This window comes from Fusarium verticillioides, assembly GCF_000149555.1.
Source record: "Fusarium verticillioides 7600 chromosome Unknown supercont3.29, whole genome shotgun sequence".
NCBI classification, from domain to species: Eukaryota; Fungi; Ascomycota; class Sordariomycetes; order Hypocreales; family Nectriaceae; genus Fusarium; species Fusarium verticillioides.
The window spans coordinates 1-16415 of NW_017387866.1; the positions used below are offsets into that span (position 1 = coordinate 1).

Below are 16415 nucleotides of genomic sequence, written 5' to 3' on the forward strand. Positions count from 1 at the left end.
CCACTTAACTTCCTTTCTATTTTTAATTATATAAATAGTATATTTTTATTTAGTATATTATTACTCTAGCTTAAGAACTAGGTTTTATTTAAGTTTAATCTCTTTTCCTTATTTTACTTTTCTTTTTTATTATTTTTATTACTTACTTTCCTTTTTTCTAAATTTTAGATTTTTTTATTTCTTTATATTATATTCCCTTTTCTTAATTTTCTTTTCTTTTAATATCTAAGTTATATATTATAAGTTAACTAGTAAGTAGCTTAATTTAAGTTATTATTTTTCTATAATATCTAAGTAATATTATTTATATATCTGCTATTTACTAAAGAATAGGTTATATATATTAATTCCTAGATTTAGGTTTTATATATAAAGTATTTTTTATATATTATATCTATCTTTTCTTATTATATTAATAAAGCAAGTTATTATCTAGGGTTCCTTTTTAATACTATTAATATATCTCTTACCTTTAGGCATAGGTTTATATCTCTAGTTAGTTTTAATAGGGTTTTTATATTCCTAATTATAGTATCCTTTCTTACTACAGTTCTAGTAAGTAATTTTAAATTTATCTTTCTTAATTACTTTAATAATTATAAATCTTAACTCAGTTTTATAAGAAGTATTATAGTTTTATTATTTCCTTTAATTAGTATTATAGTAAGGTTTATTTCTTTATTATCTTTAATTACTTTAATTATTATAGATTCTTTATTAAAATTATATATTATTAATATAAATAGCTTACTTAATATAGTTAACTAATATTTTAAATCTATCTTTTTTATAAAGTTTTACTTAAATAAATTCTTTAAGTTTATTAAAAAATAGTAATATAAGTAGTTCTTCCCTAGTTTAACTACTGTTTTATCGTTAATTTCACTTTATCTACAGTTCAGACATAAGGGCAGTTAGTCATGTGCCTAGATATATGTATTTAATTAATAGAGTCGTTATCGACTTTAGGTCAATTTAGCTTTCGCTAACTAACTTATATAAACAGAGTCAACCTTATTCCTTCAAACCTTTAGTCCTATAACCCTGCCATTACCCTGCCTTTATCCTAGAACTCTATACGCAGATATACTGCCCTTTTACTATTGTGGTCTTAGACTATAACCAGCCTGGTCTTTATTAATTTAGAAGCAGCTCCCCTTCTACTATAATAACCCTTTTAGCTATATTAAGAAGCCACTTTTTATATATATTTAAGTTACTTATAAAGGCCAGTAAGGAAGGCTACCTAGTCTAACTAAAGGGGGAAGACCTTCCTTTAAGTATCTCTCTAGGTCCTTTAAAAGCTAATAGCTCCTTATTAACCTAGGTTATATTAATTAGGGCTATAAGGGTCTATATAATAAATTAACTTAATTAGGCTATAATTAAAAATAGCTATCTTAATAAAGTTAGATTAGCACCTTAATAAGAAGTTCTCCTTAATAGCAGCTGCTATTATATATAACTCTTTATATTTTTTCCTATTAGCTACCCTTATAGCAGGCCTGATAGCTATATTAAGGTTATAGTAGGTCATGTAATAGGCCTGATTATATAGCTGCAGGCTATTTCGCATAGGCATCGTGTCGGTGGCTATGATAGATGTTAGCAACTGTAACTAACAGGTCGGGGAACGTACTTTGTGATGGGTGCACCAGGCCCGGTATATTATAAAGGTCGATCGAAGATGTCTTAGTCTTTTAACTGGGGTAAAGGAAGAAGGTCGGCATAGCTGCTAAGGGACCTGTAAGCGGTACTTATACTACTTAGTTAAGGCAGCAGTTACGCTACTTAAGGCAGATAAACCTTAACTAATTTTAAGCTCTATGATTCTAGCCTACTATAGGGGCCTTACTGTTTAAGCTATTATATAAAAAGTTAAAAGCTTAATAGCCCTAAATAAGGCTAATAGTAACTAAGAATAAAATAAAAAAAAAAAAAAAATAAGTAGTTCTTGATCTTATTTTAGCTTAGTAGTAAATTAAAAAAACTTAGTTTTATATTTAGATATTAATTTAATTTATTTAAGTATTTTAATTTTTTATTTTACCTAGCTTTTTTTATTAATTAATTTAAAGGCTTATTATAAAGCTTTTTTAAAAGCTAAATAGCTTTTATAAATTTAAAATATTTAAAGTAATAGTTTATACTTTAATTTAATAATTATATCTTTTAATATAAGCTAAAATTACTAAGCTATATTTCTTTTAAATTATTTTAATATATATATAACTCTATTACTATTTTTATTAAATTAGTTTAGAAAGTAACTTATAAAGGCTTAATATTAAGTAAAAAATATAAATAGTTTTACTAGGTTTTTATTAAAAGGTTTAAGTATATTAAGTTTAAGGATTTTACCTGCTTTTTTATTACTAGTAGTAGTAATAGTAAGTTAATATATTTCTTAAATAGTATTTTACTAGTTAGTAGCCTACTAGGCCTATAGCTAGGTTACTTTAGTAAGTATTTATTAAAGATTATCTATTTTAATATTTATATTAGTTATTTACTAATATAACTATTTAATATTAAAGTTAATACTATTATTAAAGTTATTATTTATATTTATATTCTATAAGGTAAAAGTATTATTATTAAGTATAGTATACTACTAGGTAAAGTTAATATTAGTAGCTATTATATTTATATTACTTAGTATTATATAGTATAATCTAAATAAAAGCTATTAATATATAATAGTTAAATCTAACTATATTAAACTAAGCTATACTTAGGTTTATTATTAGTAAATTATATAAAGTATAATACTAAGCTTATTAAAGTATTATATCTCTTAATAGTAGATTTAATATATATTAAGCTTAATTAATATAAAAAAGTTATATTAATAGCTAGTAAGCTAGAATCTATAAAAGTATTAAATAAGTATCTTTATATATTAGCTATATAATATATTAATATATTAAAGTTTAAGGATTAAGATATTTAATATTAGTCTTAGACTATAATAGTAAGCTCTTAGTCTTAATATAATTAATATATCTATTATAGACTAAAATAGAAGTTATTAGTCCTTTAATAATTAGTAAGAAATTTATAAGTAGTATATAATATATCTATTAAGGTTATAATACCTACTTTCCTATTTAAGCTTTATAAGCCTACTAAAGCCTAATGCCTTTTAAATTAAGTAAAAAGTATATTATATTTTTCTTTAAATTTTAGCAGTTTTTATAATAGTCTTTTTATTATTATTAAGATTATTTTACTTTAGGAATTATAATATTTGCTTTTCTAGAAGTTTATATAAGACCTAGGATTTCTTACTTAAGGAACTCCCTTTTCCTTATAAATTTATTAACTTTTCTATTATATAATATATATTATTAAATTCAGAAAATTTCATTCTATTTAATAGACTTACCTTTACTTTATAAATCCTACTTTATGCCTATCTATTTAGTAATTATAACCTTTTATCCTTCTTATTCCTCCTTAACCTCTTTATTAGTTACTATAGTATATCCTACTACTTATAGTAAATTTATTAGCTATTTTATTTAAGCCTTAATAAGGCTTAATAACTTTTAATAGGGTTTTATTAATATTAAAATAAAAAATATTAATAAAAATAAAATATAATATAATTACTAAAAGTATATTAATATTAAGTAAAAGATTTAAATTTAAAACCTTTTATATATTTAGCTTTAAAAATATAACTTAGTAAGGTATATAAAAAAAAATACAAATTTATATTAATATATCTTAAATAAAACTTAACTTATTAATTATTAATAATACTATTTAATATTAATTAAGCTTATAATATATTAATTTACTATTAAAGATATAATATTTTATATAGTTTATTAATAGTAAACTTAAATATAACTTAATTTATTTTATAATAAATAATTAAATACTTTAGTAGCAGGCCGAGCCGACTCGTGACTTGAAAACGGGGGCTTTCAGGAAGAACCCGAGAAACCTTTATATCTCAACTTCCAATTAACTAAACTTTCATATCTACTGCTACCACAGTTCAATATCTTAGCCTCGCTATGGATTTGCCTCGTCGCTCAAAGCGCCTTGCTGGGAAAGATCCTGTCAGTGAGACTTCATCATCTTTGGACATACCCGTTCCAGCCCCACGCCCTCAACAAATACCGCACCAACTATCAGGTCCAATCTCAGTACCGGGCAAGGATACGCAGCAGTTAGTGGAGAAGAGGCATCAGAGAAAAGATGGACTGGTTCCTTGTCCCTCAATAACCCAAACCACCCAAAACATAGGATGGAGCTTATTGCAGCGCGTCGCTGGCTTACAGCATGCTGATCAAGTCGAGGCAATGGTTCTATCGCCAGTTTCAGTCCTCATAGCCGTCGCTATGCTAGCTGGGGCAGCAGATTCCCATCGCCGATCACAATTAGAGCAGAAGCTCGGCATAGCTGAAGGTTTGGAGGCACATGTTTCAGCTCTACACGCAGACCTAGCACCTCTAGCTAAACAGCATATTATATCACTGGCTAACGCTGTCTTTGTCGACCAATCAGTCGAAATTGCGACTAAATACAAGAAGTATCTAGAGGCATTCCAAGCTCAGTCATGGCAATTTCCAACCCTTGCCGATTCGGTGAAGGATATTAATTCCTGGATATCCCGAAACACACTAGGCAGAATCACGGATTTGCTTAGCTCGAGCGCCTTGCGCAAATGCCATGTCGTTCTTGCAAACGCTACAGCTTTCAGAGATACATGGAAGACCAAGTTCAATCGTGAGAACACAGTTTTAGATCATCCCTTCCACCTGGAGAATGGGAGCATCCGAGCAGCAGAGATGATGTTTGTTTACAAGGAATATGTTGAAACAGCATCCAGCAGCAATTATACCGCTGTCCGAGTTCCGTATGCCACGGAACCAGACTCTTCACCGGTGGCCTTGGTGGCATGGCTTCCCAATCCTGGAATTACAATAAGGTCACTCCTCGAGCAGTTATCCACGACCAAGTCAGAAGGTCCTTCGTTCCGGAGGAGGAAATTGACTAAATTTGGGTTTCCCAAATTTGAAACCAGAAGCAAGGTCTCGCTGATGGATGAGCTGGCAGGTCTTGGGTTTCCGATCAAAGCCAACTATCCTGAAATGGGATCTGGACCCACGGAGGTCACGGCCATCAGCCATGAGGCCTCCATCAAGGTTGACGAGGAAGGGGCTGAAGCGACAGCGGCGACTGTCGTCATGGTGGCGCGGAAACGCTCTACGGTGGTCAACGAGGAGGTCCTGGTATTCGACAGACCGTTCCTGTACCTAATAGAAGCTGGAGAAAATCGGCACGTAATTATGTGCGGTGTGTTCTCTGTTCCAGGATGAGAAGAGGTCGGTCCACACTACACAGAACAACACCGAGCCGACATCTCCCACTCACAACTTGGATCTCACGAGTTTCAGTCCGCTTCGGTATGCCTCTGAGACCCGTGCAGTAAACACGACACCAGAAATGAATACTGCTCTGATCATCCTACAAGCTGGACAACATAGCGTGGAAGAAACGCTGTGATATAAAGCTACAAAAGCAAGGCCTCTGCGTTTACATAAGTTGGAGTAAAGTAAGATTGGGACTCGGCGAGATTGCGAAAAGTCTGAACGGACCGACCTTTTGATGTATATTGATAACTACCACTTAACTTTGCCATAAGCCTTTAAGATAAAGATATTGGCTTCTAAGTTGTCGTAGTATGTCATCAGATCGAAGGGTTTATGAGGGCGGTGTAATAAATTTGCTCAAGCTTGCGATTTATCTCAACGTGCTATATAGAGATGTTGATAAATATCTGAATTAGACTTAAAATCAAGGAATCATTACTATTACTGAAATTTAAAAAGCCGGCCGTATGACTTGGTTATTTGCACTTGGTGGGTGGTTAGCGCATGGGCGACATCAAAATTGACATCCAGAAGATTACCCAGGAGGTAAACGATGAAGAGAAATCGGGGGCTCTCGTACATACCTTTAGATATTGCTACCAGCTTTCGAAAGGAAAATTAGCAGCTGAAACAAGCTATTGGCTGCAGATTCGACGACGAGAGGTTTCTGCACAACTCGAGGATCTTGCACGAGAGGCCAGAACGTTCAACAAGCCAACACTCCGACCATTGCAAAAGGCAAGCGTTGCCACATATGTCCTTTGCCAAGAGAGTCGTAGCGATTCTCGAACGCTCGATGAGCTTGTCGATCAACTTGGCGTTCGACTATCACTTGTTGAAACGGCGATAAGAAGGCTCGATGATCTTCGTAGCACTTTTGAGGGGAAACACGCTTTGACAAAGCTATGGAAGTACTTGATGGTCAAGTTGACAGAGCAAGAACTTGACAACTACGAGGCCGAACGGATGGTGATTGGAAGAAACATGATTGAAATGTTGGACGGGGGATTTATTTTACCAGAGCTGGCCTCATGGTGAAGCAGAACCTGGTTGGCCACGGCGGAAGGGACGAAGACTTCCGCGATCCAATCCCATATCTTTTGAGAGGTGATTTCTTGGTCCTGTCGATGGCTTTGCGACGAGGTGCGGGGATAGAAACATAGTGGTAGTATTGGGTATTATCACGGAGGAAGATATCCGGTAGAGTTCCATATATCGTAGTAATTACACCTATCGTCTTATCTGAAATATTTCGAGCATGCATGTAAGAGCCAAGCATCCATTACGGACTGCCTGTTTCATCGTATCCGAAAAAGGACCAATATAAGCGAATCAGACCGATATGCATGTGACTCGATAAGATACGTCATTGGGTATTGCCAATATGTGAGAGTAAAAGCAACTTGCGCTTTCACTTTCTTGCAGGCGCCTTGATAGCCTATCAAAGTATCCGCCAAGCTCTGTTGGTGGGAGGTATCGCAACTATCGCCCATTTGAGCGCTCAGCTCGTTGGCAATGGCACGCAAACAATACGCAGTATGCAACAACAGACGAGCTTTTTACTCAAATGGGTAAAACATGCATACGTTTGCTGGCCTCTATATGGACCGCTAACAGTGATGATGCGACTTTTGATGCTGCCTTCTGTTGAGAATAGGATTAGTACATGAAGCCGTTGTGGATGATGTTGACCCCGCAGCTCTGAGGCGACTGTGTTGCTTGTTCTGGGTGATGGGAGAGCATATCAGAGGGCGAATGGTTGCCACTCGTTTGATAGCGAAGGACGACTAGTGATGGCATGCGACGTGATGTGATGGATGGACACAATAGTGCCATAGCCTCTACTTCGTGTTTACACACTGGACGTTGACGTCGAATCGGCATTCCTTAGACTTGCTATATGCCAAGAGCCTTGAACTTGAACTGCCGGACTATCATAGATCTTCGTAGATCTCTTCACCGTTTAGTACAATGATCCAGCACACCATGCATGCTCCGGTTTTCGTTGGGATATGTTGGGATCACGATTCTAGGTCATATCAAAGTCTTTAAACTTGGTAATGATTACAACCCTCCCTGGGTGGCCACTCTTGAGTCGCAAATGCATCACTGATCGTTATACAAAGACCGTTGGTGGAACCTGATCACGTCGCATAATGCAAGTCTGCACCCCATATGCACAAATAGTCACACACGATGATCCTCTTCAACAGGAAATTTGAACGCCACAATTCAGAGGTTGTAGGAAGCATATATGGTGGACAAGAGTATCTTTACGGCAACGGTAGGCTGCCATCAATCTCTTCTACCCAAGCAATTCTAAGCCAACTGTCATGCTGAACCTATCAGCTTCTCAAGGGCTCATGCTCTCCGGTGCAACAGTATGTAAATTCCAGCATGGACCCAGCACTTACTCAAGCCAATGTTTCAGTTTGTATCGTGGATCATCGGCGTTATCATCTACAGGCTGTATTTCCATCCTCTCGCAAAATTCCCAGGCCCCAAAATAGCTGCATGCAGTGAGGTAAAGTCCCCCTCTTCCAACATTGCCTTCGTATCTAAGCCCTTGAACAGTTTTGGTTCTTACGCAGTTGGGCCAGTGGTCGCTATATTAATTATATGGGCGATCTGCACCGCAAGTATGGCGATGTTGTCCGAACTGCCACCAATGAACTCAGCTTTAGATCTCCAGTCGCACTCAGGGACATTTACAATCATGTTTCCAAAGACAGGCCCACGTTCCTGAAGAGTGACACCTTCTACACAGTTGATCCATCTATCCCACGCCCCGATATTGTGTTCACTAGAGATCCACAAGATCATCGGCTGCAGCGAAGATCTCTCGCTCATGCTTTCAGTGCAAAGGCATTGAGGGATAATGAAGAGTCTGTACAGTTTCACGTCAAGTTACTCCTAGAGCGACTCGGACAAAATGCAGGACCTGGGACTGCGGGAGCCAACATGTCAGAGGTTTTCAACTGGTTGACCTTTGATGTTATCGGTAAGTAGTCTCTTCAGCACCCATCATCAACACCCAGGCTGACCAGAGTCCCAAGGCGATCTCACTTTTGGCGAATCATTTGACTCGCTGAATCAATGGAGACCTAGCGAATGGGTGACTTGGATTCTTGGATTCATCTCTTCGCTCACTTTTCTCCCCTTCATCAACCGCTTCAGGATCTCAATGACACTAGCCGTGTCTGTGATGCCGAGCTATCTCAAACAAAAGATCGACATGCACACAACTGAGAAGGTCAAGAAGCGGGTCGCAATGGGAAACTCCCGCGACCGTGAAGACTTCTTTGCTTACATCCTCAGGAAAGAAAGTCACAACCTGGATCTTGTTCATCTGCGGGAGCAGGCCAAGGTTCTCATGATCGCCGGGTCTGAGACGACAGCAAACCTACTCGCTGCTACGACATATTACTTGTTGAAGAACCCCGACAAGTTGGCCAACCTTCAGGCTGAGGTCCGCTCAGTGTTCTCGTCACGAGACGAGATCACGGGTGATGCTGTGGCTCATCTTCCATATTTGAACGGCGTCATCGAAGAAGGTCTTCGCATCTTCCCTCCAGTCCCATTTGGTCCCCCGCGCGTCTGCCCAGGAGCCACTATCGCTGGACACTACGTCCCTAAAGGGGTCGTTGTATCTGTCGATGGATTTGCGACGACTCATGATGAACGCAACTTCATCCGACCAGATGAGTTTTTGCCAGAACGATGGATCGGCAAGGGCTTCGGAGATCGAAAAGAGGCTAGTAAACCCTTTTCGCTTGGCCCTCGAGGTTGCTTGGGTATAAATCTTGCGTACATGGAGGCGAGAGTCACAATGGCCTCGCTGGCTTGGAAGTACGATTGGGAGCTTGCCAGTCAGGATCTCGACTGGCTCGCGAGTGTCAGGCTGCATCTAATTTGGCAGAAACCGAAGCTCACGGTTCGCTATCACCCACGAGACGAAGTTGCAGCTACTTGAGAAGATTTCACACAGCGTATAAAGGGGCAGTTGATGAGGAGTCATTCAAAGACTTAAGGGGTTTAGCTCGTTACGATCCCGGCTCACTCCTTCATAGCTTCAGTAAGCGACGCGGACGAATGGTCATGCTATGCACCAGGAAGGTCGAATTTCATGTGTGTTCATAATTACAATGTAGTTCAGAATAGTTTGTTAATTTGAACGGTCAGACTGAAACACTCCAATGCTAAAATAGTTCATCTGCCATTCTTTGTGGCGCACTAATTCAGCTGATCGGCGATTATACGAACTTCTAACCACGGAAGGGAAATTTCTTATCGTCAGAGGCGTTTTTAGACTTGGCTGCCCTGTCAGGGGTAAGCGCCTCAATCGTTATTAATGCTGATCTATCATTAATACAACATGGCTTTTATGATGATGTCAAGACTTGAAGCCTCAATTTCCCCTCCTCTTGAGCACATACTGGTCACGCTTGAAGATGAGAAAAAGATGTATGATCGTATTACAATAACTTAATTATGCAAAAAATGGTATCAGAACTCGCTAGTCTATGAAAGCACAGCCTTATCGGCCTTGAGTCTCGCAATCACTGTGGACATATCCACGTCTTGAATGTTCACGCCCTGGTCGATAGCAAGGCACGCCGCAGTGGCAGCACCCTGGCCCATGACCATGTATGTAGGCTCCATACGGATAGCAGAGTAAGCGATGTGGGTAGCGCTCATGGTAACGGGGTTGAGGAAGTTGGTTGCGTCGCTAGGCTTGGGGAGGAGAGCCTGGAGAGGAATGTTGAAGGGGCCGGGAGTAGCGATGTGAACTTTGCCCTCGTCGCGGATCTCTCCGTTGTAGACGATTCGCTCGACTTGGTGAACATCGAGAGAGTAAGCACCCATGCCGATGCTGTGGTTTGGTCGGGATGGGGGAGTCTGGATGTCGCTTTGGCGCATGGTGTAGACACCGTTCATGCGACGTCCCTCTCGAATGTAGATCTCATAAGGCCAGTTGCCATTCTTGGTGTACTCATCCTTGGCGTATCCCCATTCATTGACCCTATCACGCAAAGACTTGGGAATACGGGGATGGTTGGCCATGGCCCAGAAGAAACCCTGAGTATAGGACTTGTGTGTGAGGTAGATCTGTCTACGCTTGTCATAAGACCAGAGAGCGTAGTTGCCATCATCGTCGTAGTTAGCGCCAATCATGTCAGTGCTGACTTGGCTCTGAGCATTAGAGTCGGTCTTGATGTTGGGCATGAGCTGTGAGGTGAAAGGAGTTCCAGTGTATCCAGATTCGTAGTAACGGAAGAGGAGCTCATAACGAGACTCGACGTAGTCGGCGGGCTTGGTGAAGGGGATCCTGTTGTCAGTCTGCTTGGTGAGAGTCATGCGGAAGTTGTAAGATTGTAGACGATAGTCATCGCCCTTGCCCTTAAGAGAAACGGCATCCTTGACAACTCTGCCTACGCCCTCGATGAGGCCGCTGCTTGAGTCACCCTTCTTCTTCCAGGGATCAACCTTGGAGAGTTGATCAGAGCCTCCAGGTCGAAAACCAGCGGCATCTTCGTTGTAGTCACTGATGCTCTCACGTCCAGTGCTGTATGAGATACCAGCGGCCTCCATGAGATCACCTTCGTAGCTGGCGTCAATGAACATCTTGCCCTTAAAGACACTTCCCTTGGTAGTTCTGAAAGAGGTGATTTGGCCATTCTTCTTGGTCACTCCGCTGCTGGATCGATCAATGGGCTGGTTGCGGAAGATAGGAACCTTTCCATCCTTCATCCACTTCTCAAGAATGGACTCAGCAACCTTGGGTTCGAAAGTCCACTGAACCTTGTTGCTCTCATCAATAGCAGGACCGGGCTGGGCTCCAATCTTTCGTGCAATATATTGCGAGCGCGTCTCTTGTGTCCACGGACTGGTCTTCTGGTAGTAGGTATAGACCTTGCCGTAAAACTCCCTGGCAATGCCACCAATAGAGCTTCCCTTCTTGGAGTCTGTCCATCCAAGACCCGATGTTGTCAAGCCACCCAGCGTGTTACCGGGGAAGACGATAGCAACACTCTTCTTCATGCGCTTGGTCTGCACAGCCGCTGCTATCGCGGCGACTGTGTTGCCGTAGATGACGACATCATACTGGACATCTGCTCTCTCGGCTGGGGCAGCTGAAGCAGTTGTCATGAGATACGACACCATCAAAATGGTGAAGATGAAGATGAGGAGACGATTCCTCAGTAGAGCTGCCATCTTGGTTAACAAGCGCATATGACCTTGCAGCTTGAAGGTGATGAAGAGAGTGAAGGGGTAAAGGAGGGAAAAGAAAATAAGGTATTAAGGTAAAATGAGTGGTGTGGAAGTTAGATGGCCGAACAGGACGCCCACGACCAAACAAGGGAAAGGTTGAGATGGAAATGGCTTTATGAGAGATAGCAGTGACATGCAGTGGCAGGCCAGGGGGTGAGTAGTCTAATCTCGAGCACGGAATAAGGTAGCGACATCTCGTATTTCTAGGAAAATAAAAGAGGCCAATTTGGGGACCAACAGATTTAACCTCCGGGGTCTAGACCACAAGAGTCTGTTGGTCACATTCTAACCAAGACTGCTCTCGCCGTATTACGGCATGGCCATTCCAAAGGAACAAAAAGAAAAGGGCTAGACCGTAGGGAAAGGTATATCGTGCGGTGTGAGCGTGGATCAAGGGAGAGAGAGAATTGGGCTGTGCTGAGCTGTAAATCTTGGCCCCCCTCCCTTGCCTCCAGACTATTGACTACGCTATCGACACTGGACAAAAAAGAAACCTCAACTTACAGTGGCCGAGAAGCTTGAATGGATGCGCCCAGACGGGCGAGGGTCTGTGTGTCTGCGCTTCTAAATCGAGGTCATTCCTTGTAAATTGCCATTCGCGCAGCTTTCGTATAAACGACCGAACAGGCATTGTGTGTCAGCCGGACCAAGATAGGAAAAGGCCGATCACCTCGTCTCCCAAAGCCAAGACGGTCGGTTAATTGTTCAGTGAGCAAGCACAAGACCCAAGACTCGAGAGGGAGGGAGAAGAGCGTGCGTGTTGACTGTTGAAGATTTTCGGCCCTTGTTAGAAATGGGGTTAGTTATGAGCCCTTGATTAGCGTCATGGTTCAGGGGTCGGGTCGTTATGCAGAGAAGAGGGGGGGAACGGGTTCCGGACTTTCAACTGTTGCGTAGCGAAGCGCTATTTACTCTGTACTCTGAGGGCTTTTAGTGCACTCAGTGTGCTACGGTTCCGGCTAAGGTGCCGTTTTGGCGCTGCTGATCTGAACTCTGATGCGATTCTACAGGGGTGAGGTCTGGTACGTACACCGAAAACCTCGTAAATCTCAATGGCCTCATTTTACTTGCATCGCGACTGTAAACAAGGGACAATCATGAATTATCATTTAATCAGCGGCATCTCCGTTCACAATTCTCTCTCTAATGACGAGCTAGAACTCTTGGCTCTGGACGGATCATCATTCAATAGTCTCGCTTTCTCACCACTCACCTTGGAGGCTATCTCATCACTAATGTACCTACATTGTCGATCGCTTACCTACAGCAGCTTCATGATCTCATCTTCGACAATCTCGACCTTGGCCTGGACCTTGACCTGGCCCTGAAAGCTTTGGTCAGCTTACAGGCCCTCTCGCTGCTAACGCGGCAGCCTCGGCATCTGAATGTCACCCAGCTGGGATTGTCACTCTCGAATCGATAGCCTTCAGGTTGACCAATTACAGGGCATCTAGCGCCAAATAGCGCTCTTTCTGGCGCAGCTGGGTGTGGTTCAGGCTAACGTAATAGAGGCCGACGGTCGCGCACGCGCTCAATGTCATAACAGTCATATCATTTATCGCTCGTGAAGCGGCTGCCCTTACCGAAGCGAAGCGCCACGTTTTGGTCGCTCGAATTACATAATCTCGATGAAATGAAGCATGCGATTTTCAGTTGTCGATGTGTCGATCAACGCTGCAAACGTTGATCACAAACGTCGCCTTGTTTTAAACTTTTGCCTCCCTATTGACTGACTTTTGTCTATTGACACCGACTCTTCTTGGCAATTGTTCAGCCGCAGCAGTCTTGCACAAAACCGCACAAGGCTAGCTGTGCTCTTTATTGACTACATTGTTCGAGGCCCGTCTTTTGTGCTGGCTTATCAAATAGCCTGATTTCACGTCCCCTGATAGGTCAATGCCCTCTTCGACGTGTACAAAATTGGGTGGCCAATTGAAGAACCCATCACACTTTTACCAGGATTGAGAGCTTGCATTGGTTCCATTCCAAATCCGGCCGGAACCTCTCATGGTGCTTTTGCTCCTGAGAATCTGCACCTGCAAGGCACAGTCCTCAAGGTCGAGATCCCTGGCCGAAAGTGATCGGAGACTCGGTCTAACTATGCTGCGGCCGAGTGTGGGTACGGACAAGCTCTACAGGGCCGACGGTCGATCAGCCTTTAGATACGAGTTTGCGTCTTGGCAGTGTAAGCTTAAACACGATCACCACTTAAACTTGCAGGACGAGGTCACTTGCTTTACCACGTCATGCTTACTTTGTGTGATAAGGACAAGGGAATTGCTCGGTGCCGTTTGCGTAGCATTCTAGGCAGACGGTCCCTTTGTGCAGGTCGAGATAAGGTACAAGCGAGTGCGCCAAGATTGATACATCAGCAGATGGATTCACAGCCCTACGCCTCCCAAGATTCGGCTGTTTCCTGTTACAGAAGCATGTCAGTCGCTTGGACTCTAACCGGAGAATTGCTGCACTGCCATCACCTGATCTGGAAAGTCAGCACGGCTCAATTCTTGACAAGACACCCTGTTGGCGGCCACGTGGGTGCCCAAGACGTGGCTGTGTAGTGAAACAACCTCATATCCGTAGTTCCAATTACGATTAGGTTTATCACCTTCGTATATGCATCTTTACGGGTGGCTGAATAAGGTTAAAAATGCTACGCTAGCGGTCTCAGTTCATAAAGGGTTATATCCTGTTCACCTGAACAGGCACTTCACAAGGCAGTGAGATCCAAATTACAAAGATGAAATCAGCCTGTTCGTAGACTCTCGGCAATATCTTGTTCAAGTAAGTGTCAAGCTATGTCTTCCTTGGCGTTTTTCATCGTGGATGCCTACGACTGGAGATAATTCTTGGTATCGTATGACTCAATGCATCCAGTTGATGAACGTTTTCTATTAAGGATTCCAGCTTGATTGAATGATAACACATGGCTAAAATCAACTGAGACGGGACCTGGAAAACCGTTATACCTCATATAAAAATATTAGGATTTGCTGAGGTCTTAACCAGGAGAAGATACGATAATATCTGTTACATTAGACATGACTATGGAAACATCTCGCAATAGGAACTCGACCAAGAAAGCATGCAGTAGACTGTATATCAGTTTGACTTCTGTGTATAGATCGAGAATACTGCTATCCAAGTCAAATTTAAGGAAAGCAACTATGCACATTTAAAATTGTTTAGATCAGCATCAATAAGGAAAGTACCTATGTGTCTCATACTCTTTCAATCTTTTTTTGTCTTTTTCTAGTTTCATCTGTAATTGGAGGCTATAAATACTACCCGCAGGATGCCCATCCATCCTGTAATACACTAGATAACTCCTGTATCATGTCCACAGTAGGATAGTCCAAGCTACCAAACCTTGACCCCAACCAAGTCTCAAAAGCGAAAAGCATCCCGCGAAACAACCGAATAGAGGGAAGTCTCATTGATCACTGTAAGCCGTCCTCGATAGCCTCAACACTGGCGTTTGGGCTGGGCCAATACGGGGAGCCTGGTGGCATATCTGCAATGAAATGGATTCGACCACCAGGTCGAACAAGGTCCTTGAAGAGGTACAGCCAGTTGGTCGATGTAAGAGTGGTGCCCTCGTATCTGAAATAAGGGTTGTCCTCGAGACAGGCAACCCATGAATCCTCTCCTGTCTCTCCTTCTTGCTCCTCATTTAGAATCTCGGCTTCATACCTAGCAAGACATGGCACACCCAGGAGTATGAGTGTTTTCAGATTAAGACAGCGCGCCATCTTGTTGATCTGAACCCCCAGCAGAGGTTCTTCATGGAGCGCCGTCAGTCCGGTCATGTCAATACAAAGAGTGTCGACATTTTTCAGCAGTTCCCATTTGGGGCGCAGTGGAGAGCTCACAAGCTCGTCTCGGTAGGCGCATAAATTCGAGCTCCATCTATAAACACTACGCACTTTGTCCAGTTGATTATTGATCATGAGAAGATTTCTCAATATAACGTTGTAGGAGACTGTGTTTGTTCGGATCATCAAATTTCTGATCTTTTCACAGGCCAGATTGTCATCGTCTGGTCGTAGTCGGTGAGTCAGTGCGGTTTGGTTTCCTCGAGTGATACCAGCGAGTTGTCGAATATTGTCGTCGCCACCAATCTCAATTGGAACTGTTGCGATGAATTGTCTGTCGAGCAATGTACATCCCAAATAGCGAGCGTTGATAAACTTGAGAGGACAATAATCCATGAATGCGTGTTTATCCAGATTGAGGACTGGATTGGCTATGTCTTCGTCCATACCAAGCTCAGCTACTACCGTACGCTTTGTGAGGTGGCTGATTGCGAGCTCAATCGAATAGCCGTCTGAATGATCAAAGGGGAGAGCCGGTGTTTCTGAAGTCCGGATGACTCCCGCGATGCAACGATGCTGCATCGGGAGAGACTCCAGTTTTCCACGAGACAATGTCCCGTCTCTCTGTTTCTCACCACGGGTATAGATGACTGTGGTATAGTCCTGGAAGCCGCCATCACATTTGAGCTTGCCTCTAGAGAGATGGTTCACAAGACAGATAGGAGCCTCTTCAGATTCTTCGATGATCCGAAGGCTAAGCTCCGGGGGAAGGAATGGGACGCTTCCACGGGCGGTGCCGTCTGTAGGCTGAGACATGGTGAAGTTCTGTATGATCCGGTGTTTCTATTCTGGTAGTGTAGATCTCCGGGCTGAAGGATTGGTGAGGAAGGAAAGGTTCTGGTATTCGGTAACTGATGAAAGGATCGAATGTCGGAAG

General features: G+C 41.8%; 6 protein-coding genes across 6 annotated transcripts; 4 read left to right on the forward strand and 2 right to left on the reverse strand.

Annotated features, from left to right (window-relative positions):
• The first annotated feature begins 4442 nt into the window (after positions 1–4442).
• FVEG_14082 (hypothetical protein) lies at positions 4443–5820 on the forward strand. Its single transcript, XM_018903416.1, has one exon. The coding sequence runs from the start codon at positions 4806–4808 to the stop codon at positions 5334–5336; it is 531 nt and encodes a 176-aa protein (XP_018762173.1). The 5' UTR covers positions 4443–4805; the 3' UTR covers positions 5337–5820.
• A 74-nt stretch (positions 5821–5894) lies between these two features.
• On the forward strand, positions 5895–6428 carry FVEG_17725 (hypothetical protein; the record flags this gene model as incomplete). Its single annotated transcript, XM_018906955.1, has 1 exon — positions 5895–6428. The coding sequence occupies one exon, from the start codon at positions 5895–5897 to the stop codon at positions 6426–6428; it is 534 nt and encodes a 177-aa protein (XP_018762174.1).
• Positions 6429–8009: 1581 nt separating this feature from the next.
• On the forward strand, positions 8010–9363 carry FVEG_14083 (hypothetical protein; the record flags this gene model as incomplete). Its single annotated transcript, XM_018903417.1, has 2 exons — positions 8010–8391; positions 8447–9363. The coding sequence occupies 2 exons, from the start codon at positions 8010–8012 to the stop codon at positions 9361–9363; spliced, it is 1299 nt and encodes a 432-aa protein (XP_018762175.1).
• A 456-nt stretch (positions 9364–9819) lies between these two features.
• On the reverse strand, positions 9820–12517 carry FVEG_14084 (hypothetical protein). Its single transcript, XM_018903418.1, has 2 exons — positions 12168–12517; positions 9820–11599 (listed from the first exon to the last, which is right to left on the reverse strand). Exons 1-2 carry the CDS (start codon positions 12292–12294, stop codon positions 9912–9914), a joined length of 1815 nt encoding a protein of 604 aa, XP_018762176.1. The 5' UTR covers positions 12295–12517; the 3' UTR covers positions 9820–9911.
• A 281-nt stretch (positions 12518–12798) lies between these two features.
• Positions 12799–14724, forward strand: FVEG_17726 (hypothetical protein). The gene has a single exon (XM_018906956.1). The coding sequence runs from the start codon at positions 13910–13912 to the stop codon at positions 14222–14224; it is 315 nt and encodes a 104-aa protein (XP_018762177.1). The 5' UTR covers positions 12799–13909; the 3' UTR covers positions 14225–14724.
• A 379-nt stretch (positions 14725–15103) lies between these two features.
• Positions 15104–16294, reverse strand: FVEG_14085 (hypothetical protein; the record flags this gene model as incomplete). Its single annotated transcript, XM_018903419.1, has 1 exon — positions 15104–16294. One exon carries the CDS (start codon positions 16292–16294, stop codon positions 15104–15106), a length of 1191 nt encoding a protein of 396 aa, XP_018762178.1.
• Positions 16295–16415: the final 121 nt, after the last annotated feature.

Coding starts and splice junctions, on each gene's coding strand:
- FVEG_14082 (XM_018903416.1), top strand. CDS start 4,806: ATGATGTTTGTTTACAAGGAATATGTTGAAACAGCATCCAGCAGCAAT.
- FVEG_14084 (XM_018903418.1), bottom strand. CDS start 12,294: ATGCCTGTTCGGTCGTTTATACGAAAGCTGCGCGAATGGCAATTTACA. Junction 11,600..12,167: donor ATTCAAGCTTCTCGGCCACT/GTAAGTTGAGGT, acceptor CCAAGATGGCAG/CTCTACTGAGGAATCGTCTC.
- FVEG_17726 (XM_018906956.1), top strand. CDS start 13,910: ATGCTTACTTTGTGTGATAAGGACAAGGGAATTGCTCGGTGCCGTTTG.